Here is a 21,992-nt window from a genome sequence, read left to right on the forward strand (position 1 = left end):
AGGCTGGCCTACAACTCCTGGGCTCAAGCAATCCGCCTGCCTCAGCCTCCCAAAGTATTGTCACATTTTTGTGCCTTTTTAAAAAAAAAAACTTTTTGGGGCCATTTGTTGGTGATATTGCCATTTGCAGTGTCCCCTGTGCACAGTGCGGAAGTGCTGTCTGGTATTCTGAGTGCAAGGAGGCTGTGATGCCGGACGGAGGAAATACCGTGCTACAGACGCTTCGCTGAGCCCAAGTTAGAATGCTGTTGACATGAGCTCCATGTTAGAGAATAAACAGTGATATTACATAAACACATGAAAATAGAAACACACATAAATGAGGCCAAGTGCAGTAGCTCACTCCTGTAATCCCAACACTTTGGGAGGCTGAGGTGGGCAGATCACGAGGTCAAGAGAACAACGAGACCATCCCAGCCAACATGATGAAACCCCGTGTCTATTAAAAATAGAAAAAATTAGCTGGGCATAGTGACGTGCGCCTGTAGACCCAGCTACTTGGGAGGCTGAGGCAGGAGGATCGGTTGAACTCGGGAGGCGGAGGTTGCAGTGAGCCGAGGTCATGCCACTGCACTCCAGCCTCGCAACAGAGCGAGACTCCGTCTTAAAAAACATAACAGAGGCTGGGCGCGGTGGCTCAAGCCTGTAATCCCAGCACTTTGGGAGGCAGAGATGGGCGGATCACGAGGTCGGGAGATCGAGACCATCCTGGCTAATACGGTGAAACCCTGTCTCTACTAAAAAAATACAAAAACTAGCCGGGCGAGGTGGCGGGCGCCTGTAGTCCCAGCTACTCGGGAGGCTGAGGCAGGAGAATGGCGTGAACCCGGGAGGCGGAGCTTGCAGTGAGCTGAGATCCAGCCACTGCACTCCAGCCTGGGCGACAGAGCGAGACTCCGTCTCAAAAAAAAAAAAAAAAAAAAACATAACAGAAACACACAAATGAAAACACACATAGACCCAGATTATATATATATTGATTGACGAAAATACTGTGAGTAAAGGCTCAAGAGAGCCTAACCCTGTATTCCACTAGGAGCAGTGGCTCAGGATCGGCTAATTGGAGTGTTCACGGTGACTTTCTAGAACCTCACTGCGGTGAATAAGGGGAACTGACTGTATACCCTGGCACCAGCCCTGGGCTGGCCCCGCTGCGACAGGGAACAAGACAGGTTCTGTCCCCTCCTTTGTGAAGCTTCATGTCGAGCACGGGAGTGGGACCTTGATCCAGTAATCCTCGAGGCAGAGAGCTAGCTTAAAGCAGCGCAGCTCTGCGGAAGGGTGTCCTTGGGGGACTGACAGTTGTGGAAGGCTGCGTCATCAGGGGGTGATGTCATCATGTGACAGGAGACATGAGCTAAAGGTTAAGTGGTGTTGGGCCCACTGAGTGGGTGGTGATGGGAGGTGGGAGTGTTCCCAGCAAAGGGAATGAAAAGGGAACATCCCCCTGACAGCCCCCTCTTTCTGCCTCTTCCTCAGAATCCGGGGCACCAGCTACCAGAGCCCCCACGGCATCCCCATAGACCTGCTGGACCGGCTGCTTATCGTCTCCACCACCCCCTACAGCGAGAAAGACACGAAGCAGATCCTCCGCATCCGGTGCGGGCAGGACCAGACCGTGCGCCTGGGAGGCGGGGCTGGGGTCTACCCTGTTTGACAAATGCCGACACTGAGGTCTGGTGGACTGGCATGGTGGCTGGGCCTGCAAGAGAGAGGGCTGATCTGGCACCCAGACAGTGGCCGCCGATCCGGGAGCAGGAGCCATGGTGGGAAAGGGAGGCGAGGTACCCGTGACCGGTGTGGGGGCCAGCGCCCTGGGCGTGGTCAGGAGGCCTAGGTTTTAGATCCAGCCCAGCCCCTGTCTCCGTGGCTCTTCTAGCGTCAGCATTCTATGGTTCTAAGATGCAGGCGCCACATATTCCCAGTGGGGAAGGACCAGAGGGTTGCTGTGGCCACTTCTGCTGCAGTCAGAGGCTGGGCCCTGGCTGAGCCACCCCCGTCCCCCACTGCTTGCAGGTGCGAGGAGGAAGATGTGGAGATGAGTGAGGACGCCTACACGGTGCTGACCCGCATCGGGCTGGAGACGTCACTGCGCTACGCCATCCAGCTCATCACGGCTGCAAGCCTGGTGTGCCGGAAACGCAAGGTCAGCCCGCCGAATTAGCCAGCAGGGCCAGATGGCGGCAGTGAGTGACGCATTACTTCAGGGGCTGCCAGGGTTCCAGTTTCAACCTAGGATGTACATTTTCAGAGGCAGGGAATTTTCATCCCTCAAGTTGTCTTCTGTATCTCCCCGCCTGGCCTACAGTAGGTGCTCAGTAAATCTCTGTTGACTGTAAGTAGATGCTGTTAGGTCCACCTTACAGATAAAGAAACTGAGGAATGAAGAGGCTGGGCCCACAACCAGGAGATGGCCAGGCAGGTTTTGAACCCAGGCAATCTGGCCAGAATGCCCTCCCCTCACATGCCACCCTCTGCTGCCTAGAGCATGGAGGTGACATATGCTGGGGTCTGTGCCGTGAGCCTCACGGAGAGGGGCCCAACTCAGGACCCGCCCTCCCCCTCCAGGGTACAGAAGTGCAGGTGGATGACATCAAGCGGGTCTACTCACTCTTCCTGGACGAGTCCCGCTCCACGCAGTACATGAAGGAGTACCAGGACGCCTTCCTCTTCAATGAACTCAGTAAGAATCCCTACCCTGCACCTGCACTGCCAGAGCCAACCTCGGGGAGGAAGAGGGAGCTCGGCCTAGAAGGCTCAGGCCCTGCCCCCTGGGCCACACTGACCATGTGGCCTTCCTTCTCCCCACAGAAGGCGAGACCATGGACACCTCCTGAGCTGGATGTCATCCCCTGTCCCCACCCTGTTTTCTACCAGAGTTCTGACACTGTGACTTTGTATAAAATGGTTTGAAGCTGCACCCACTCTGTGTGTGGTTGCCCTGAGCCCACAGAAAGACACCTCCAGAGTGCGCACTGAGAAGCCTTTATTGCGGGAGGAACGGGGTGTCTGCTGGCTCCAGGAGTCAGGATGGACTTGGAGGGCTGGGGGGAGGGTCTTTAGAGGAAGAGGAGGCCTGGGAGTTGGGGGTGGTCACAAGTCAAAGGGTGGTCCTTGGGACCCCCGCAGTCAGAGGTGCTGCGGTGGCAGGGTCCACAACGACAGCTGAGAGCCACAGGGAAGGAGACCACGGGGTCCACGCCAGGCAGGCAGCCAGGGAGCTGGATGGAGTCGAAGCGCACCTCGCGGTAGTTGCACACCACCTGGGGCAGGGGCAGCAGGGCCGCCTGCAGCACCCGCATCTGGAGGATGTGTGGATAGGGGAGTGAGCATGTGCCTGGGGCCAGCGCCTCCGCTGACCTCCCAAGCTGCCTCCAAAGGTCCCAGACTCAGGAGTCCAGGAAGCCCTCTGTTCCCGCCTCCCACACCCCATTCCCCAGCCCCCGACCAGACAGGCAGACCGCCCTTCCTCCCCCGCTGCCTCTGTGATCCGGCCCTGAGGTGGCAGCACCTGCTGCTGGCCTGGGGCAGCTCACCATGGTGGGGCAGTAGCCGGCACAGATGGTGGTGTTGACGGTGATGCACACGGGGCAGGCCTCCTTCTCGGCAGCCAGGGTGGCATTGATGGGGCGGCACAGTGGCCGCAGCGGCTCCCTGGATGCCCGTGCCCCGCCCATGCTCAGCAGCAGCCACAGCAGCAGCCCCTGGGACAAGGACACTGCTTCAGCCCAGTCTGAGACCGCAGCCCCGTGCCCTGGCCCTCCCATTCCCCGGGTACACCACGAGCAACGACCCAGAGACCCTTCCCGGCATCTCCTAGTCAGGACCCACCGCCCAGACACCTGCCTTTCAGCGCCCACCCCACAGCCCAGAGGACCTGAGATACCCCAACGTTTCAGATCCCCACCCTCAGGGACTGCCCCACCTGAAGCTTACTGGGGGTCACGCCCCTCCAGAAAGAGGCCTCCTTCCACAGCTCACACGCGTCTGCCCCTTCTCATGCCAGTGATGGCCTGGAAGGAGGTGGAAGGTGCCCAGGGGCCCTGCAGTCTTACCTGGAGCATCTCCATCCTTGATGCGTCCCCTGCCTCGTGTACCTGGCTTTATACTTCGGGGTTGTGGGGGCGGCAAGGCCACCAGGAGGTGGTAGGATGCTGGGGTAACCTGGACACTAATCCCCCCGGGGGCGAGAGGTGCACAAGGCCAGGGAGGCACAGGAGTGGCTCAGCAGAGCGCCCCAGCCCTCTCCCCTCAGTGGTCCAGCGCCAGGGATGAGGCAGAGACCACGGTGAAGTGACCTCAGAGACTCATCCATGGAGTGCTAGGGTCTAGTCGGCGTTGGAGGCACAGGAGTAGGGGGTAGAAAGGCCTGCCTCTGCCTATGGAGTTGTCTTGGGAGCCAGGAGGAGGCCGTGACCCGAGAAAGATGCTGGACTGAAGCCTCAACCCTCCTCCACTTGATGCATTCCTGTGCCACAGTCCTCACCGTGACCGTGCTGCCAGGGAAGCCACTTGACCCAGATGCCCCCCAACCAGGGATTCAGCCAGAGCCCCACCTCAGCCTTAGGGACCTCTGCCCGCCACACCCTCAAGCCAGGATGCCCGGAGGGGTCCCCGGAAATGGGTGTGGTTCAAGTGATTTAACTCATTTAATACGCCCTCAGGGTGTGTGTCCTGCCCGCAGGGCCACAGCCTCCAAGGACATTATCTGGACTTAGTCCCCTCTCCACGATGCCGCAGCCGAGTGGGCGTGTCTGGGCTAGTCCCGCCCCCACATTGCCGATAGAGGTAATGAGTGCAACTCAGGCCTGGTCCGGATCCCTCTTAGTGAGCGGAGATCCGCAGCTCGGCTCCGCCCCGCGGCCCAGGGGGCGTGTCCGGGGTGGGGCTGGCCCGGCCCGCTCACACCAGCGTCGGCTTCAAGCTGCCATAGCTGGAGTTTTCTGTACTGTAGGCTTTCGGCACGCTGTGGATGCCCGGCAGGGGCTTCCAGTGGGGGCCGCCCCAGGGCGCCTCCAGCGGGCAGAAGCGGTCGAGCCCCCGGAGCGGGTGCAACGGGGGGCTGTAGGACTCCTGAGCCAGAGACAGGGCTCCGCGGTGCGGCACGGCCGAGGTCACCGGCCTGGCGTGTGGCACGCGGACCCGCGGTGGTCGGGGCGGCCGGGAGGAGCGCGGACAGGGCGGCCGCTGCGGGCCGTGGCCCCAGACCTGGGGCGTCTCTTCGAAGCTCCAGTAGGTCAGGGAGTCCTTGCGGGGGTATCCGGACAGCTCCGTCCTGTGGGAGCAGGGCAGGATAGTGAGGACCGCAGCCTGCGTTCCTGGGTCCTCGAGGTACTTAACGTCCTTGAAACTGAGCTTTCGCATCCTAGGGAAGGAAACGGGGGCTTTCGCTTCCTTGGAAAGGAGTATCTGGGGGCTCAAGTACGGAAAGAGGCCCTGCCCTCAGATCCAGAATCCCCTCAGCCGCTGTGCACGCTTCCTGTCCCTACCGCCGTTCCTGAGAGTTGACACTAAGGACTCCTGGGTGCTAAAAGAGGGAGGGGCTGGGGCCTGAACTTTGGGTTTTGCTGCTATAGGAGTCGAGGCTGAGACCACTGGGTCAGAGAATGGGAGCCAGCCCAGGGGCTCGGCGTGCACCGGCCAAGGCAGGAGGCGGTGCGGAGCGAGAGCCCGGCTTACTTGGGATAGAACCGAAAGTCCCGTGCCGAGGTGGTCAGATAGAGCTGGCGGCGGTCCAGGACGCCCCGGTCGGATACTGTGAAAGGCCGGCCAGACAGCTCGGGGTTCTTCGTCCAGGGAATTAGAGCCTGAGCAAGATTGGGGGAGGAGGCATACCCAAGACATAGATTTCCTACCCCGTTCAAAGCCCTAGTTTTAGCCCCGCAGCAGCTTCGGAGCCCTGAAGGTGAGTTTCTAGTCCCTGGTCCTTCTGGCCTGGCCTGAATGCCCAGCCCCTATCCCGGCTCCTCTAACCTCCCGATCCCGCCCCAGACCCTTTAGCCGCGCCTCAAGGCCATGATTTCTTCTGGCCCCGCCCCAGGCTCCCGGAACTCCGCCCCGTCTCGGCAGCGCCGGCTTCTACACCGCCACCTGGGAAGGCCCCCCGCGGTGGTGGTCTGCGAGTTGTAGGGGCTGGGCCCCGACGTGTTCGGGTACGCGCGCATCCGGGTCGGGAGAGCCCCTGTACTGCGCCCTCGTCTCGCTGCTCTGGTACTTTGTGGTCAGTGGGAGGTGCCAGCCGCGGCGTCTGAGCTGTGGAAAGGCGACCCGGAGACCCATGTGAAGGCGCAGGGGACTTAAATGCAGTCCCCCGCCCTGTCCCTCGCGGACTCCGGCACTCCCCAAACCTTACCTTTTCTCCTAAATCCTTGATACCTACAGTCCGTGTGGGGTCTGCAGGCTCTGGGGCTCTGGGCTGGGCGCAGGGCCCGCCATGGGTCTTGGGCACGTAGGCCGAGCCAGAGGTTGTCTCCCATCTGCTGAGGACCTCGTCGAAAGCCCAGATGCGAGAATCCTGCTTTGCAGCCGGGGGTAGAGGGTCCGCGACCGTGGACTGGAGAGTAGGCGCTGCACATCAGCTAGAAAGACTCAGGACTCCGTATCACCCCCCACCCCAAGCTCTGACCTCTTCCAGTCGGCCCCCAGCCCTTTCTCTGCAATCCCTGGCATTCAGCTTCCCTGGTGCCTCCTCTCTCAGACCCAGGACTCTAGGACCCTCCTCCTTCAGAGAGGAGTCCAAACTCCCAATCCCCTTTACTTAGCCCGTATCTTTCTGGGTCTCCAGTCCCCGCAGGGCTTCAGCCTAGGGTCTGCCCACCTGCACCGTGGGCGGGATGATGGGTACGGGTGGGATAATGCGGTGGGCAATGTAGCTGCTGGTGCGATGCCAGTTGGGCCTGGATCCAGGTACCTCGGTTGCAGAGATACGGCACCACGCTGGGCCACAGCACAGAGCCAAGCTGCCACCAGCCATAGTTTCACCTCCACCCGGTAGCCAAGCAGTAGCTGGCTTGTTGTGGTTGTTGCCCCAGGTGACAGAACCCGCCCACCCTGAACCTAGCCAATCGAGGGCCTGCAGACATGTGGATGGATGGAGTGAGAAAGAGACCCAGAGACAGAGGGACAGGGACCCCAAGAGGGGCACAGAGAAACACGGGGAGGGGGATGGAGACTCAAAGAGAGGAGGTCGGAAAGGGAAGGAGAAGTTCAGAATTTCAGAGACCCAGTGGGTGGGGGACAGAGAAACCCAAAAAGAAGGATAGGGACCTGGAGGTGTCAAGATCCAGACAGAGAGACAGAGACCCCTGCACTACACCTAGCAACTCAGGACCTCCATGAGAAACACCCCCTTCTTCCAGGGCCCAGATGCTCCCAGCTACTTCCTCTGTCTACCAGGCCTGCCCACCTCGGGGTAAGGATTTCCAGACATCCCCTGGGCTCCCCGACCCTCCCTGCACCTGCTGAAGTAATCAGCACCAGCATTGGCTGTCCTGCCTGCCTTTGATTTGCCTGAAAAGTTCCACCTGGGTAGGCAGAGTGTGGAAAGAGGAGGGAACCACAGAGAAGTGCACAGGGACATAGCGAAAAAGATGGGCTTTGATGAGTGAGAAAGAAGAACAAGAGAGGAGAGAGACAGGAAGGAAGAAACAGACCACATTGGAAATAGAGCTATCAGGACTGACCCAGAGGCTAGAGCCACTGGAAGTTAGAGACAGAGAGGAAAGTGGCAAAAAAGGGCAAAATCACAGATAGTAAACAAAGAGATGTAGAAACTGAGGCAGTCACGCCCCAGCCCGCCCAGGGGCCTGGTCTGTGCAGATGGGTGGAGGGGATGCCTATGTCTTTTGCTCAAAGCTGGACCTGAGAGAGAGAGGGAGAGAGACAGAGAGATTGTGTGTGTGTGTATGTGTGTGTTGGCAACACATGTGGGGCGATGGGTAATACGTCATGGGCTGTTGTGAAGGCCTATGATCTCGCCCTGGCTTCCTTGTAACTTCTTCACTATCAAGAGCTTTTGGTCACCAGGCACGGTGGCTCACTCCTGTAATCCCAGCACTTTGGGAGGCTGAGGCATGCGGATCACTTGAGGTGAGGAGTTTGAGACCAGCCTGGCCAACATGGCAAAACCCTGTCTCTACCAAAAAATACAAAAATTAGCCACGCTTGGTGGCGCGCACCTGTAATCCCAGCTAAGGCAGGAGAATCACTTGAACTTGAGAGGTGAATGTTTCAGTGAGTTCAGATTGCGCCACTGCACTTTAGCCTGGGTGACAGAGAAAGACTCTATCCAAAAAAAAAAAAAAGAGCTTTAGGTCAAGGCCTCTGCCTCCTCCACCCCCATTATCTCATCCCACCAGCCCATTCTTCAGACAAGGAAAACTGAGGCTGCCTTCTGCAGCCAGGCCCAGAATCCCACTTACCCGTCCTCCCCCATTCAGGCTTCTGGGGCCCTTCTGTTGGATTTTTCTGGCCCTACTCAAGGGCTCTCAATGCACAGTGACCCCTGATCCTAGCCAGGAGGCAGGCTAGTTAGTCAGAACCTCATGCCCCACTCAAGCTGGACAAATTTTTTTTTTTTTTTTTTTTTTTTTTTTTTGAGACAGAGTTTCACTCCTTTTGCCCAGACTGGAGTGCAATGACATGGCCTTGGCTCACTGCAAGCTCTGCCTCCCAGGTTTAAGCAATTCTCCTGCCTCACCCTCCGGAGTAGTTTGAATTACAAGCACCTGCCACCATGCCCAGCTGATTTATTTTTATAATTTTAGTAGAGACGGGGTTTCACCATGTTGGCCAGACTGGCCTTGAGCTCCTGACCTCAGGTGATTCGCCCACCTCGGCCTCCCAAAGTGCTGGGATTACAGGCGTGAGTCATCACACCCGGCCATCAAGCTGGACAATTTTAAGGTCTGTTTCTTTCCCAATGTAGGGTAAAAACTGGGACAAGGAAAAGGGCTAGAAACCTGACTCCATCTCCCCACCCAGGCCTGAACTCTCCAGCATCCTGATGACTTCTCATACAACCTTGTTTGTACTCCCCCTGTGATGGGTGGCTCATTACCTCACAAGAGACTATTCTAAGCCAACGCCTGCCTCCTCTCACCAAGTAAGATTTCCCATTTGAACCCCAGCTCCCAGACACTTAAAGGCCTTCTGTGGACCATGTTCTCAAGGTCCCCTGGCCATCTGCTTGCATGTTCCAGTGTCTCTCCTTCCCCAACCACATCTTGAAATGTCCCCTCCCACTCTCCAGGATGAGCAAGGTGGTAACCTCTGAGACTAAGTAGTCAGTAACTTAACGCCAAGGGCCACCAATGATCAAATCCATGAGAGTTGATCTGAGGAGTTTTGTATTAGGACTAAGAAACAGTAAACACTCAGTAAATAGTGGCTCTTATTATCATCATCATCTTTTTCTTTTCTTTTTTTTTTTTTTTTTTGAGACGAAGTCTCGCTCTTGTCCCCCAGGGTGGAGTGCAGTGGGGTGATCTCGGCTCACTGCAAACTCCACCTCCCAGCTTCAAGCAATTCTCCTGCCTCAGCCTCCTGAGTAGCTGGGATTACAGGCACCTGCCACCACACCCGGCTAATTTTTTTTTTTTTTTGTATTTTTAGTAGAGATGGGGTTTCACTATGTTAGCCAGGATGGTCTCGGTCTCCTGACCTTGTGATCCGCCCATCTCGGCCTCCCAAAGTGCTGAGATTACAGGCGTGAGCCACCGCGCCCTGCCAATTTTTTCTATTTTAAGTAGAGACAGGGTTTCACCATGTTGGCCAGGTTGGTCTCAAACTCCTGACCTCAGGTGATCCGCCCACCTTGGCCTCCAAAAGTTCTGGAATTACAGGCATGAGCCACTGCACCTGGGTATCATCATCATCATTCTTACCCTCAAGTTGCTCCAGGAGAACTCCTATTCAACCTTCAAAACCCCATATGGTTTCACCCATCCTGCAGAGACTAAGCTCAAAATCATAGAATTGTGATTTTGTGATCATTTGATGAGTTCCCAAACTGGGATCCTTAGAGCAACTGGGCCCCCTGAGGTCTCTCAGCATCCAGCTCAGTTCTTTTCTGCCTGACCAGTTACTGGGCACGGGCCTCAAGCCCAGCCAGTCCAACTGAGGAGTGTGCAGGCACAGACAGTGTCAATTCGAATCTATCGCCAGCCCATACGGCCCTGGGCATCAGCGATCAATGCCCGTACTTAGGACTGCTTGGTCTTGCACTCAGACACCCAGTGCCTTTGGTCCACACCCCAGCAGCCCCCTCCACCTGCCCCCGGGCCACCTTCCTCAGAGTTATCAGCCTTGCAGCGAGTTTCAAAGAAGTACTGGCGGAGGGGACTGCCACCAGCTGCAGGCACCTCACCCAGCACCTCCACCTCACGCCCACGCAAGTCCACAGCGGTCCAGGAGTCAGTCACCCAGCCGCTGACTGCGTCGCGGCCAGTTCACCCCGACAACTCCCTGGTGCAGTTTCACTCACCCCACACCAGCTGCGGTTGGCCAGGGTGCCTGCTGACTCTCGAAAGGCCCCAGCCTCCAGCAGGAGAAGCAGAGGGGGCCCAGCAGAAGCACCCCTAGACAGGACCACTCGGTGGGGGGGGACAGAAGGTCCCACTCAGGGCCAGAAATGGGGGTAATGTCGAGGGTGAGGTTGGGACTCAATTGGCACACTGGGGAGGAGGAAAAGGAGGAGGATGGGGAGGGAGCATGAGGGGAGGGGGAGCAGTTCTCGGAGCACCTGGAGACAGAGAGCAGGAGGCTGGGATTAGAGAAAGGGGTGAAAACTTCAGTGGGGACAGAAGTTGGAAACCCCAGGGGAGGCTTGCCTGCCAGGATTGTGGGGAAGCTCTTGTTCTAGAAGTTTGGGGGATCCTATATCTAACACTTGCATAACGCCCAAATTGTAGATTAATAATAAATATACAACTACTACTGTGACTCACGCCTGTAATCCCAGCGCTTTGGGAGGCCGAGGTGGGCGGCTCACATGAGGTGAGGAGTTCAAGACCAGCCTAGCCAACTTGGTGAAACTCTGTAGCTACTAAAATTTCAAAATTAGCCAGGCATGGTGGCACACGTGACTATAATCCCAGCTACTCCAGAGACTGAGGAAGGAGAATTGCTTAAACCCAGGAGGCAGAGGTTGCAGTGAGCCAAGATTGTACCATTACACTCTAGCCTGGGCAACAAGAGCGAAAATCCATATCAAAAATAAATAATAATAATAGAATAAAAATAAGTATTCAACTACTATTACTTAATAGCAACAGATGATGAAATACAGGCTCAGAGAAATTAATGATTTGTGTCCGGTCACACAGCCAGCAGATGGCACAGATGGGACTTAAAGTCTGGGTAACTGCACTCTGCCATCCTTCCTGTACAACTCTGAGGAAACATAAGTCTTGCATCTTGTAGGATGTTCCAATCAATTTTTTTTTTTTTTTTTTTTTTTTTTTTTTTTTGAGACAGAGTCTCACTCTGCCCAGGCTGGAGTGCAGTGGCACAATCTCGGCTCACTGCAACGTCTGCCTCATGGGTTCAAGTGATTCTCCTGCCTCAGTCTTCTCAGTAGCTGGAATTACAGGCGCCTGCCGCTGTGCCCAGCTGATTTTTGTATTTTTAGTAGACATAGGCTTTCACCATCTTGGTCAGACTGGTCTTGAACTCCCGATTTCAAGCGATACTTCTGCCTTGGCTTCCAAAACTGCTGGGATTACAGGCGTGAGACACCACACCTGATCCCAAACAAATTGTTTTAATACGAGATCTTGCTGATTCCCCGCTGCACTTGAAATCCTGGGCTCAAGCAATCCTCCTGCTGTGGCTCCTGAGTAGCTGGGACTACAGACTAAGCCACCACGCCTGGCCACATTCTACAATTTGGAGAAAGGCCACAACCTGGAATCCTAGGGAGACCCCAGTTCACCTCAAAACTGCCACTAAGGAGGTAAAACGCTGCCCCTCTGAGACAGGCTTCAGTTTTCCCGTGTGTGAAATTGACCTGGCACTGGGAGAGGCTGGTGGAGGCGTGGATGTTGCAGTTTCTCTACAACATTCTGGAAGCCTGTGGTTCTAGGAAAGGGTGGTGTGGAGAAGACTGGGAAACAGCCAGTGGTTACCAGACCTGTCAGCACCTCCTCCACCTTGGAGCTCTGGGGCTGGTAGTCCCCAGGCTTCGGGGGGCCCCTGTGGAGGACACAGCTGGCTCCCTCTTTCCTGACATCTCAGGAGAGGGAGGGGGCAACCACTTAGGGGAAGAAAAGATCAGGCAGGGTATACAGGCAGGTGGGGAAGGGGCCAAATCCCTGAACACCCCCTCCCCAGAGTTCCTCTTGAAGTGCAGGGTACCCAGGAGTCAAGTCCCCGCCCCCTTTCCGAGGCCCCTTTTCTACCCAGGTGATGGCTCCTGGCAGGGATGGGAAGCAGATGGAGAGAGGGTAGGGAAGAGGAGGAGAAGGGAGGAGCAATGCTTGAAGGAGGCTGGAAGAGATGACATCCCCCTCCGCCCATTCATTCAATTCAGGTTCCCACCCCGGCACCTGCACTGCCAGTGCCAACCTCAGAGGGAGGAAGAGGGAGCTCAGCCTAGAAGGCTCAGGCCCTGCCCCCTGGGCCACACTGACCATGTGGCCTTCCTTCTCCCCACAGAAGGTGAGACCATGGACACCTCCTGAGCTGGATGACATCCCCTGTCCCCACCCTGTTTTTACCAGAGTTCTGACAGTGTGACTTTGTAAAAAATGGTTTTGAAGCTGGACCCACCCTGCGTGTGTGTGGTTGCCCTGAGTCCACAGAAAGACAACCCCAGAGTGCGCACCGAGAAGCCTTTATTGCGGGAGGAACGGGGTGTCTGCTGGCTCCAGAAGTCGGGATGGACTTGGAGGGCTGGGGGGAGGGTCCTTTGAGGAAGAGGAGGCCTGGAGGTGGGGGTCATCACAGGTCAAAGGGTGGTCCTTGGGACCCCCACAGTCAGAGGTGCTGCGGCGGCAGAGTGCACAACGACAGCTGAGAGCCACGGGAACGGAGACCACGGGGTCCACGCCAGGCGGGCAGCCAGGGAGCCGGATGGACTCGAAGCGCACCTCGCGGTAGTTGCACACCACCTGGGGCACTGGCGGCAGGACCGCCTGCAGCACCCGCATCTGGAGGATGTGTGGATAGGGGAGTGAGCATGTGCCTGGGGCCAGCGCCTCCGCTGACCTCCCAAGCTGCCCCCAAAGGTCCCAGACTCAGGAGTCCAGGAAGCCCTCTGTTCCCGCCCTCCCACACCCCATTCCCCAGCCCCCGACCAGACAGGCAGACCGCCCTTCCTCCCCCGCTGCCTCTGTGACCCGGCCCTGAGGTGGCAGCAACTGCTGCTGGACCCGGGCAGCTCACCATGGTGGGACAGTAGCCGGCACAGATGGTGGTGTTGACGGTGATGCACACGGGGCAGGCCTCCTTCTCGGCAGCCAGGGTGGCATTGATGGGGCGGCACAGTGGCCGCAGCGGCTCCCTGGATGCCCGTGCCCCACCCACGCTCAGCAGCAGCCACAGCAGCAGCCCCTGGGACAAGGACACTGCTTCAGCCCAGTCTGAGACCACAGCCCCGTGCCCTGGCCCTCCCATTCCCCGGGTACACCACGTGCAACGACCCAGAGACCCTTCCCAGCATCTCCTAGTCAGGACCCACCGCCCAGACACCTGCCTTTCAGCGCCCACCCCACAGCCCAGAGGACCTGAGATACCGCAACATTTCAGAAACCCACCCTCAGGGATTGCCCCACCTGAAGCTTACTGGGGGTCACGTCCCTCCGGAAAGAGGCCTCCTTCCACAGCTCACACGCGTCTGCCCCTTCTCATGCCAGTGATGGCCTGGAAGGAGGTGGAAGGTGCCCAGGGGCCCTGCAGTCTTACCTGGAGCATCTCCATCATTGGTGCGTCCCCTGCCTCGTGTACCTGGCTTTATACCTCCGGGTTGTGGGGGCGGCAAGGCCACCAGGAGGTGGTAGGATGCTGGGGTGACCTCGACACTAACACCCCGGGGGGTGAGAGGTGCACAAGGCCAGGGAGGCACAGGAGTGGCTCAGCGGGACGTCCCAGCCCTCTCCCCTCAGTGGTCCAGCGCCAAGAGTGAGGCAGAGACCACGGTGAAGTGACCTCAGAGACTCAGTCGTCCAGTGCTAGGGTCTAGTCGGCGTTGAAGGCACAGGAGTAGGGTGTAGGAAAACCGGCCTCTGCCTATCGTGCGGTCTTGGGAGCCAGGAGGAGGCCGTGACCCGAGAAAGGTGCGGGACTGAAGCCTCAACCCTCCTCCATTTAAGGCATTCCTCCGCCACAGTCCAACCTCCCAGGAGGGGCGCGGCTTCGGACTTAGCTTCTGCCCAATCCGCGAGGGTCTCCCCGTGACTTTGCAGCCAAGGAAGTTGCTTGACCCAGATGCCCCGCAGCGAACGATTCAGCCAGAGCCCCACATCTCCCTTAGGGACCTCCGCCCTCCCTACCCTCAAGCTAGGATGCCTGGAGCGGTCCCCGGAAATGGGGTGGCTCAGATGATTTAACTCATTATTTAATACGCCCGCAGGGGGCGTGTCCTGCCCGAGGGGTCAAGCCTCGACGGACGTTATCTGGACTTAGTCCCTTCCCCTCGATACCGCAGCTGAGTGGGCGTGTCTGGGTTAGTCCCGCCCCCACATTGCGGACAGAAGTAATAAGTGGGAGCCAGCCTGAGTCTGGACCCCTCGTAGTGGGCTTACTGGGGGTCACGCCCCTCCAGATAAAAGACCTTCCACAACTCACACGCGTCTACCCCTTCTCATGCCGGTGATGGCCTGGAAGAAGGTGGAAGGTGCTCAGGAGCCCTGCAGTCTTACCTGGAGCATCTACATCCTTGGAGGTCCCGAGCTCGGCCCCGCCCCGATCCAGGGGGCGTGTCGGGGTGGGGCTGGCCCGGCCGACTCCCACTAGCGCCGGCTTCAAGCTGGCGGAGCGGGAGTTCTGGGGGCTGTAGGCTTTCGGCACGCTGTGGATGCCCGGCAAGGGCTTCCAGGGGGGCCACCCCAGGGCGCCTCCAGCGGGCGGAAGCGGTCGAGCCGGCGGAGCGGGTGCAGCGAGGGGCTGTAGGACTCCTGAGCCAGAGTCAAGGCCCCGCGGTGCTGCGGGAATCCCTCTCCTTCGGCCTCTACAGCCATGTCGGCCACGGCCCTGGCACCCCGCCCCAGAGTCAGAGCCCTTCCTTCCACCCACGCCAGGGAACTTCAGTTTCCTTCCTCAAACCCGAACCCTTCCCAGCTTCACCTCTCTAAATCCAAGTACCTCCTGCTGGTCAAGGAACTCAAACCCAAGCCCCCAGTTACCAAAAACAACCTCTCTGGTTCCGCTCCCGGTCTTAAACCGTCTTGGTGTGGCCACTGGAGCTGAGCTCTCCAACCTCCCATCCGACCCCGTCTCAGAATATTCTAGTCTCATCCCCACCCACAGTCCGCCCTCTAGCTCCGCAGCAGCTTAGGAGCCCTGAAGGTGAGTTTCCAGCCCCCGGTCCTGGCCTGGCCTCGAGGCCCAGCCCCCCGCGGTGGTGGTCTGCGACTTGTGAGGGGCTGGGGCCCGACGTATTCGGGGGCGCGCGCGTCCTGGTCGGGAGAGCCGGTGTACTGCGCCCTCCTCTCGCTGCGCTGGTATTTTGTGGTCAGTGGGAGGCCCCAGCCGCGGTATCTGAGGTGCCGAAAGGAGGCCTGGAGACCCATGTGAAGGCGCAGGGGACTCAAATGCAGTCTCCCGTCCTGTCCCCTGCGGACTCCGGCACTCCTCAAACCTTAACTTTTCTCTCCATTCCTTGATCCCCACAGTCCGCGTGGGGTCTGCAGGTTCTGGGCTCTGGGCTGGGCGCAGGGCCCGCAATGGGTCTTGGGCACGTAGGCCAAGCCAGAGGTTGTCTCCCATCTGCTGAGGACCTCGTCGAAAGCCCAGATGCGAGAATCCTGCTTTGCAGCCGGGGGTAGAGGGTCTGCGACCGTGGACTGGAGAGAAGGCGCTGCACATCAGCTAGAAAGACTCAGGAGTCCGTATCACCCCCCACCCCAAGCTCTGACCTCTTCCAGTCGGCCCCCGGCCCTTTCCTCTGCAATCCCTGGCATCCAGCTTCCCTGCTGCCTCCTCTCTCAGACCCAGGGCTCCAGGACACTCCAGCTTCAGAGAGGAGTCCAAGCTCCCAATCCCCTTTACTCAGCACCTAGCTTTCTGGGTCCCCAGCCCCGCAGGGCTTCAGCCTAGGGTCAACTCACCTGCACCGTGGGTGGGGGGAAGGGCATGGGTGGGATAATGCGGTGGACAACGCAGGTGCTGGTGAGATGCCAGTTGGGCCAGGATCCAGGCATCTCGGTTGCAGAGATGGAAGACCGCGGCGGGGGGTGGGGCGCAGGGGGGCGGGGGGAGCACAGCGCAGAGCCAGGGTGCCACTGGCCATGGTTCCTCCCCCTCCCTATAGCCAAGGAAGTGCTGGCTTGTTGTTGCTGTTGCGGCAGGTGACAGAACCCGCCCATCCTGAAAGTAGCCAATGAAGGGCCTGTAGGCACGTGGATGGATGGAGTGAAAAGGAGACCCAGAGACAGAGGGACAGGGAACCCAAGAGGGGCACAGGGAAACGCGGGGAGGGGGATGGAGACTCAGACAAGAGGGAAGAAGAGGAAGGAGAAGTTCAGAATTTCAGAGACCCAGGGGGATAGGGGAGACAGAGACCCAGAAAGAGGAACAGAGACCTGGGAATCCAGACAGAGAGATAGAGACCCCTGCACTGCACATAGCACCTCAGGACATCCATGAGAAACACCCGTCTTTCCTCCAAGGTCCAGAAGCTCCTGCTGCTTCCTCCTTCTGCCAGGACTGCCCACCTTGGGGTAATGATTTCCAGAGGTCCCTGGGGCTCCCCCACTATCACCGCATGTGCTGGAGGGGTCAGCGCTGGCGTCAGCTGTCCTGCCTGCCTTTTTTTTTTTTGAGACGGAGTCTCGCTCTGTCGCCAGGCTGGAGTGCAGTGGCCGGATCTCAGCTCACTGCAAGCTCCGCCTCCCGGGTTCACGCCATTCTCCTGCCTCAGCCTCCCGAGTAGCTGGGACTACAGGCGCCCGCCACCTCGCCCAGCTAGTTTTTTGTATTTTTTTTAGTAGAGACGGGGTTTCACCATGTTATCCAGGATGGTCTCGATCTCCTGACCTCATGATCCGCCCATCTCGGCCTCCCAAAGTGCTGGGATTACAGGCTTGAGCCACCGCGCCCGGCCCCTGCCTGCCTTTAATTTGCTGGAAAAGTTCCACCTGGGTAGGCTGGGTGGGCAAAGAGGGATGATCCACAGAGAAGTGCACAGGGACATAGTGAAAAAGACGGGCCTTGATGTGTGAGAAGGAAATACAGCAAGAAAGGGGAGAGACAGGAAGGAAGAAAGAGACTACGATGGAAAGGGAGCTATTAGTACTAACCCAGAGGTGAGAGATACTGGAAGTTACAGACAGAGAGGAAGGTGGCAAAGGGATCAACATCACAGATTGAAAACAAGGAGATGTAGAAATGGAGGCAACCATGCTCCACCCCGCCCCAGGGCCTGGTCTGTATAGATGGGGGGAGAAGAAGCCTATGTCCCGTGCTCAAATCTGGACGTGAGAGAGAGAGAGAGAGAGATGTGTGGTTGTGTGTTGGCAACACATGTGGGGAGATGGGTAATAGGTAAAGGGCTACTTTGAAGTCCTGTGGTCTGTCCCAGAGAGAGAGAGAGAAAAAAAAAAAAAAAGAGAGAGAGAGAAACTCCGTGTGTGTGTGTGTGTGTGTGTGTGTGTGTGTGTGTTGGCAACACATGTGGGGAGATGGGTAATAGGTGAAGGGCTATTGTGAACTTCTTTGGTCTGTCCCTGGCTTCCCTTGTCATTTCTTCACTATAAAGAGCTTTTGGTCAGTGGATGCGGTGGCTCGCTCCTGTAATCCCAGCACTTTGAGCGGCTGAGGCGGGCAGACTACTTGAGGTTAGGTGTTTGAGAGCAGCCTGGCCAACATGGCAAAACCCTGTCTCTACCAAAAAACATAAAAATTAGCCAGGCATGGTGGGACCCACCTGTAATCCCAGCTAAGGCAGGAGAATCACTTGAACCCGGGAAGTGAATGCTGCAGTGAGCTCAGATGGCGCCACTGCACTCTAGCCTGGGCGACAGAGCAAGACTCTATCTCAAAAAAAAAAAAAAAAAAAAAAAAAAAAAAAAAAAAAAAAAAGAGCTTTAGGTCAAGGCCTCTGCCTCCAGAACCCCCATAATCTCATCCCACTGGCCCATTCTTCAGACAAGGAAAACTGAGGCTGCCTTCTGCAGTCAGGCCCAGAATCCCACTTACCCCTCCTCCCCCATTCAGGCTTCTGGGGCCCTTCTGTTGGATTTTGCTGGCCCTATTCAAGGGCTGTCAATGCACACTGACCCCCTGATCCAGCCAGGGGGCCGGCAAGTTAGTCAGAACGTCATGTCCCACTTAAGCTGGACATTTTTTTTTTTTTTTTGTGAGACGGAGGAGTTTCTCTCTTTTTGCCCAGCCTGGAGTGCAATGGCAGAGTCTCAGCTCACTGCAACCTCTGCCTCCCAGGTTCAAGTGATTCTCCTGCCTCACCCTTCAGAGTAGCTTGGATTAGAGGCACTCACCACCACGTCCAGCTAATTTCTTTTTATAATTTTAGTAGAGACGGGGTTTCACCTTGAATGCTTGACCTCAGGTGATTCACCTGCCTCGGCCTCCCAAAGTGCTGGGATTACAGGCGTGAGTCATCACACCCGGCCATCAAGCTGGATAATTTTAAGGTCTGTTGCTTTCCTGATGTAGGGTAGAGGTTGAGACAGGGAAGAGGGCTAGAAACCTGACTCCAACTCCCTGCCCAGGGCTGAACTCTCCAGCATCCTGATCACTTCTTATTCAACCTTGCTTGTACTCCCCCTGTGATGGGGGGCTCATTACCTCACAACTGAATATTATAAGCCAACGCCTGCCCCCTCTCACCAAGTAATATTTCCCATTTGAACCCCAGCTCCCAGACACTTAAAAGCCTTCTGTGGACCACGTTCTAAAGGTCCCCTGGCCATCTGCTTGCATGTTCCAGTTTCTCTCCTTCCCCATCCACATAATGAAATGTGCCCTCCCTCTCTCCAGGATGAGCAACATGGTGTCCACTGACACTGGGCAGTCAGCCACTTAACACCAAAGGCCACCAATGATCAAATCCACAAGAGTTGATCCGAGGAGTTATGTATTAGGGCTGAGAAAGAGTAAACACTCAATAAATAGTGGTTATTCTTTTTTTTTTTTTTTTTTTAATTCTTTTGAGACGGAGTCTCCTTCTGTCGCCCAGGCTGCAGTGCTGTGGCCGGATCTCAGCTCACTGCAAGCTCCGCCTCCTGGGTTCCAGCCATTCTCCTGCCTCAGCCTCCCGAGTAGCTGGGACTACAGGCACCCGCCACCTCGCCCAGCTAGTTTTTTGTATTTTTTTTTTTTTTTTAGTAGAGGCGAGGTTTCACCGTGTTAGCCAGGATGGTCTCGATCTGCTGACCTCGTGATCCGCCCATCTCGGCCTCCCAAAGTTCTGGGATTACAGGCTTGAGCCACCGTGCCCTGCCAAATAGTGGTTATTCTTATCATCATCATCATAATTACTAGCCTCAAGTTCCTCTGGGAGAACTCCTATTCAAACTTCAAAACCACATATGGTTTCACCCATCTTGCAGAGATTGAGCTCCAGTTCAGAGAGTTGTGATATTGTGATCATTTGTTGAGTTCTCAAACTGGGGTCCTTAGAGCAGCAGGGCCATCCCTGAGGAGGGGAAGGGAAAGGCAGTGGATGAAGGAGAATGGAAGAGATGACATCCACCTCAGCCCATTCATCCCATTCATATCCCCACCCCCCATCTGTACTGCCAGTGCCACCCTCAGAGGGAGGAAGAGAGAGCTCGGCCTTGAAGGCTCAGGCCCTGCCCCACGGGGGCACAATGACCATGTGGCCTTCCTTCTCCCCACAGAAGGCGAGACCATGGACACCTCCTGAGCTGGATGTCATCCCCTGACCCCATCCTGTTTTCTTTTTTTGTTGTTGAGATGGAGTCTCACTCTGTGGATTGCAGTGGCACCATCTCGGCTCACTGCATACTCCCCCTCCCGCGTTCACACCATTCTCCTGCCTCAGCCTCCCAAGTACCTGGGACTACAGGCACCCGCCACCACTCCCGCCTAATTTTGTATTTTGAGTAGAGACGGGGTTTCACCATGTTAGCCAGGATGGTCTGGATCTCTGGACCTAGTGATCCGCCCACCTCAGTCTCCCATAGTGCTGGGATTACAGGCCTGAGCCACGGCGTCCAGCCATCCACCTTGTATTCTTTTTTTTTTTTTTTTTTTTGAGACGGAGTCTCGCTCTGTCGCCCAGGCTGGAGTGCAGTGGCGCGATCTCGGCTCACTGCAAGCTCCGCCTCCCGGGTTCACGCCATTCTCCTGCCTCAGCCTCCCGAGTAGCTGGGACTACAGGCGCCCACAACCGCGCCGGGCTAATTTTTTGTATTTTTAGTAGAGACGGGGTTTCAACGTGGTCTCGATCTCCTGACCTTGTGATCCGCCCGCCTCGGCCTCCCAAAGTGCTGGGATTACAGGCGTGAGCCACCGCGACCGGCCCACCTTGTATTCTATCAGAGATCTGACAGTGTGACTTTGTAAAAAATGGTTTTGAAGCTGGACCCACCCTGCGTGTGTGTGGTTGCCCTGAGCCCACAGAAAGACACCTCCAGAGTGCAGATTGAGAAGCCTTTATTGCGGGAGGAACGGGGTGTCTGCTGGCTCCAGGAGTCGAGATGGACTTGGAGGGCTGGGGGGAGGGTCCTTTGAGGAAGAGGAGGCCTGGAGGTGGGGGTCATCACAGGTCAAAGGGTGGTCCTTGGGACCCCCACAGTCAGAGGTGCTGCGGCGGCAGAGTGCACAACGACAGCTGAGAGCCACGGGAACGGAGACCACGGGGTCCACGCCAGGCGGGCAGCCAGGGAGCCGGATGGACTCGAAGCGCACCTCGCGGTAGTTGCACACCACCTGGGGCACTGGCGGCAGGATCACCTGCAGCACCCGCATCTGGAGGATGTGTGGATAGGGGAGTGAGCATGTGCCTGGGGCCAGCGCCTCCGCTGACCTCCCAAGCTGCCCCCAAAGGTCCCAGACTCAGGAGTCCAGAAAGCCCTCTGTTCCCACCCTCCCACACCCCATTCCCCAGCCCCTGACCAGACAGGCAGACCGCCCTTCCTCCCCCGCTGCCTCTGTGATCCGGCCCTGAGGTGGCAGCACCTGCCCCTGACCCTGGGCAGCTCACCATGGTGGGGCAGTAGCCGGCACAGATGGTGGTGTTGACGGTGATGCACACGGGGCAGGCCTCCTTCTCGGCAGCCAGGGTGGCATTGATGGGGCGGCACAGTGGCCGCAGCGGCTCCCTGGATGCCCGTGCCCTGCCCACGCTCAGCAGCAGCCACAGCAGCAGCCCCTGGGACAAGGACACTGCTTCAGCCCCGTCTGAGACCACAGCCCCGTGCCCTGGCCCTCCCATTTCCCGGGTACACCACATGCAACGACCCAGAGACCCTTCCCGGCATCTCCTAGTCAGGACCCACCGCCCAGACACCTGCCTTTCAGCGCCCACCCCACAGCCCAGAGGACCTGAGATACCCCAACGTTTCAGATCCCCACCCTCAGGGACTGCCCCACCTGAAGCTTACTGGGGGTCACGCCCCTCCAGAAAGAGGCCTCCTTCCACAGCTCACACGCGTCTGCCCCTTCTCATGCCAGTGATGGCCTGGAAGGAGGTGGAAGGTGCCCAGGGGCCCTGCAGTCTTACCTGGAGCATCTCCATCCTTGGTGCGTCCCCTGCCTCGGCTTTATACCTCCGGGTTGTGGGGGCGGCAAGGCCACCAGGAGGTGGTAGGATGCTGGGGTGACCTCGACACTAACACCCCGGGGGGTGA

At 57.5% G+C, this 21,992-nt stretch overlaps 8 protein-coding genes and 1 pseudogene across 9 annotated transcripts in view; 3 read left to right on the plus strand and 6 right to left on the minus strand.

The window, feature by feature from the left end:
• The window catches only part of RUVBL2 (RuvB like AAA ATPase 2), a 45,748-nt gene extending 42,828 nt beyond the window's left edge, over positions 1 to 2,920 (plus strand). Inside the window, exons 13-16 of the mRNA XM_050772453.1 lie at positions 1,480 to 1,599; positions 2,017 to 2,146; positions 2,569 to 2,683; positions 2,812 to 2,920. Coding sequence (XP_050628410.1) covers positions 1,480 to 1,599; positions 2,017 to 2,146; positions 2,569 to 2,683; positions 2,812 to 2,837 — 391 coding nt within the window. The 3' untranslated portion in view covers positions 2,838 to 2,920. The remainder of the gene's footprint in view (positions 1 to 1,479; positions 1,600 to 2,016; positions 2,147 to 2,568; positions 2,684 to 2,811) is intronic.
• LIN7B (lin-7 homolog B, crumbs cell polarity complex component) overlaps positions 1 to 21,992 on the plus strand; it is a 127,091-nt gene that overhangs the window by 26,950 nt on the left and 78,149 nt on the right. The gene's annotated exons all lie outside the window — the stretch shown is intronic.
• Positions 2,970 to 14,317, minus strand: LHB (luteinizing hormone subunit beta). Its single transcript, XM_050772536.1, has 3 exons — positions 13,773 to 14,317; positions 3,537 to 3,925; positions 2,970 to 3,302 (listed from the first exon to the last, which is right to left on the minus strand). The coding sequence occupies exons 2-3, from the start codon at positions 3,765 to 3,767 to the stop codon at positions 3,060 to 3,062; spliced, it is 474 nt and encodes a 157-aa protein (XP_050628493.1). The 5' UTR covers positions 3,768 to 3,925; positions 13,773 to 14,317; the 3' UTR covers positions 2,970 to 3,059.
• The window catches only part of LOC126943589 (uncharacterized), a 44,729-nt gene continuing 26,383 nt past the window's right edge, over positions 3,647 to 21,992 (minus strand). Inside the window, exons 1-6 of one of the 2 annotated variants that reach the window (XR_007721770.1) lie at positions 6,911 to 6,996; positions 6,353 to 6,553; positions 6,091 to 6,252; positions 5,680 to 5,807; positions 3,937 to 5,275; positions 3,647 to 3,704 (exon numbers count right to left, since the gene is read on the minus strand). Coding sequence is in view for 1 of the 2 variants with exons in the window: in XM_050772509.1 (XP_050628466.1) it covers positions 4,903 to 5,275; positions 5,680 to 5,807; positions 6,091 to 6,252; positions 6,353 to 6,553; positions 6,818 to 6,973 (1,020 nt within the window). In the remaining variant the exon portion in view is untranslated. Of the gene's footprint in view, positions 3,705 to 3,936; positions 5,276 to 5,679; positions 5,808 to 6,090; positions 6,253 to 6,352; positions 6,554 to 6,817; positions 6,997 to 21,992 lie in introns of those variants that run through there. The other variant, XM_050772509.1, reaches the window with a different exon arrangement.
• Positions 4,880 to 21,992, plus strand: part of PPFIA3 (PTPRF interacting protein alpha 3) — a 127,653-nt gene continuing 110,540 nt past the window's right edge. The window contains exon 1 of the mRNA XM_050772383.1: positions 4,880 to 4,883. The gene's annotated coding sequence lies outside the window, so the exon portion shown is untranslated. The remainder of the gene's footprint in view (positions 4,884 to 21,992) is intronic.
• Positions 10,098 to 12,692, minus strand: LOC126941670 (neurotrophin-4-like; annotated as a pseudogene).
• Positions 12,817 to 21,871, minus strand: LOC126943612 (choriogonadotropin subunit beta-like). Its single transcript, XM_050772540.1, has 3 exons — positions 21,736 to 21,871; positions 13,384 to 13,772; positions 12,817 to 13,148 (listed from the first exon to the last, which is right to left on the minus strand). Exons 2-3 carry the CDS (start codon positions 13,612 to 13,614, stop codon positions 12,834 to 12,836), a joined length of 546 nt encoding a protein of 181 aa, XP_050628497.1. The 5' UTR covers positions 13,615 to 13,772; positions 21,736 to 21,871; the 3' UTR covers positions 12,817 to 12,833.
• Positions 15,434 to 16,447, minus strand: LOC126941671 (uncharacterized). Its single transcript, XM_050768341.1, is given in 6 exon segments — positions 15,434 to 15,580; positions 15,582 to 15,696; positions 15,797 to 15,857; positions 15,860 to 16,001; positions 16,266 to 16,387; positions 16,429 to 16,447. Coding segments are annotated over 6 exon segments (606 nt in total).
• Positions 20,780 to 21,917, minus strand: LOC126943605 (choriogonadotropin subunit beta). The gene is made up of 3 exons (XM_050772534.1): positions 21,866 to 21,917; positions 21,347 to 21,514; positions 20,780 to 21,111 (listed from the first exon to the last, which is right to left on the minus strand). The coding sequence occupies exons 1-3, from the start codon at positions 21,878 to 21,880 to the stop codon at positions 20,797 to 20,799; spliced, it is 498 nt and encodes a 165-aa protein (XP_050628491.1). The 5' UTR covers positions 21,881 to 21,917; the 3' UTR covers positions 20,780 to 20,796.

Source organism: Macaca thibetana, chromosome 19, assembly GCF_024542745.1.
Source record: "Macaca thibetana thibetana isolate TM-01 chromosome 19, ASM2454274v1, whole genome shotgun sequence".
NCBI lineage: Eukaryota > Metazoa > Chordata > Mammalia > Primates > Cercopithecidae > Macaca > Macaca thibetana.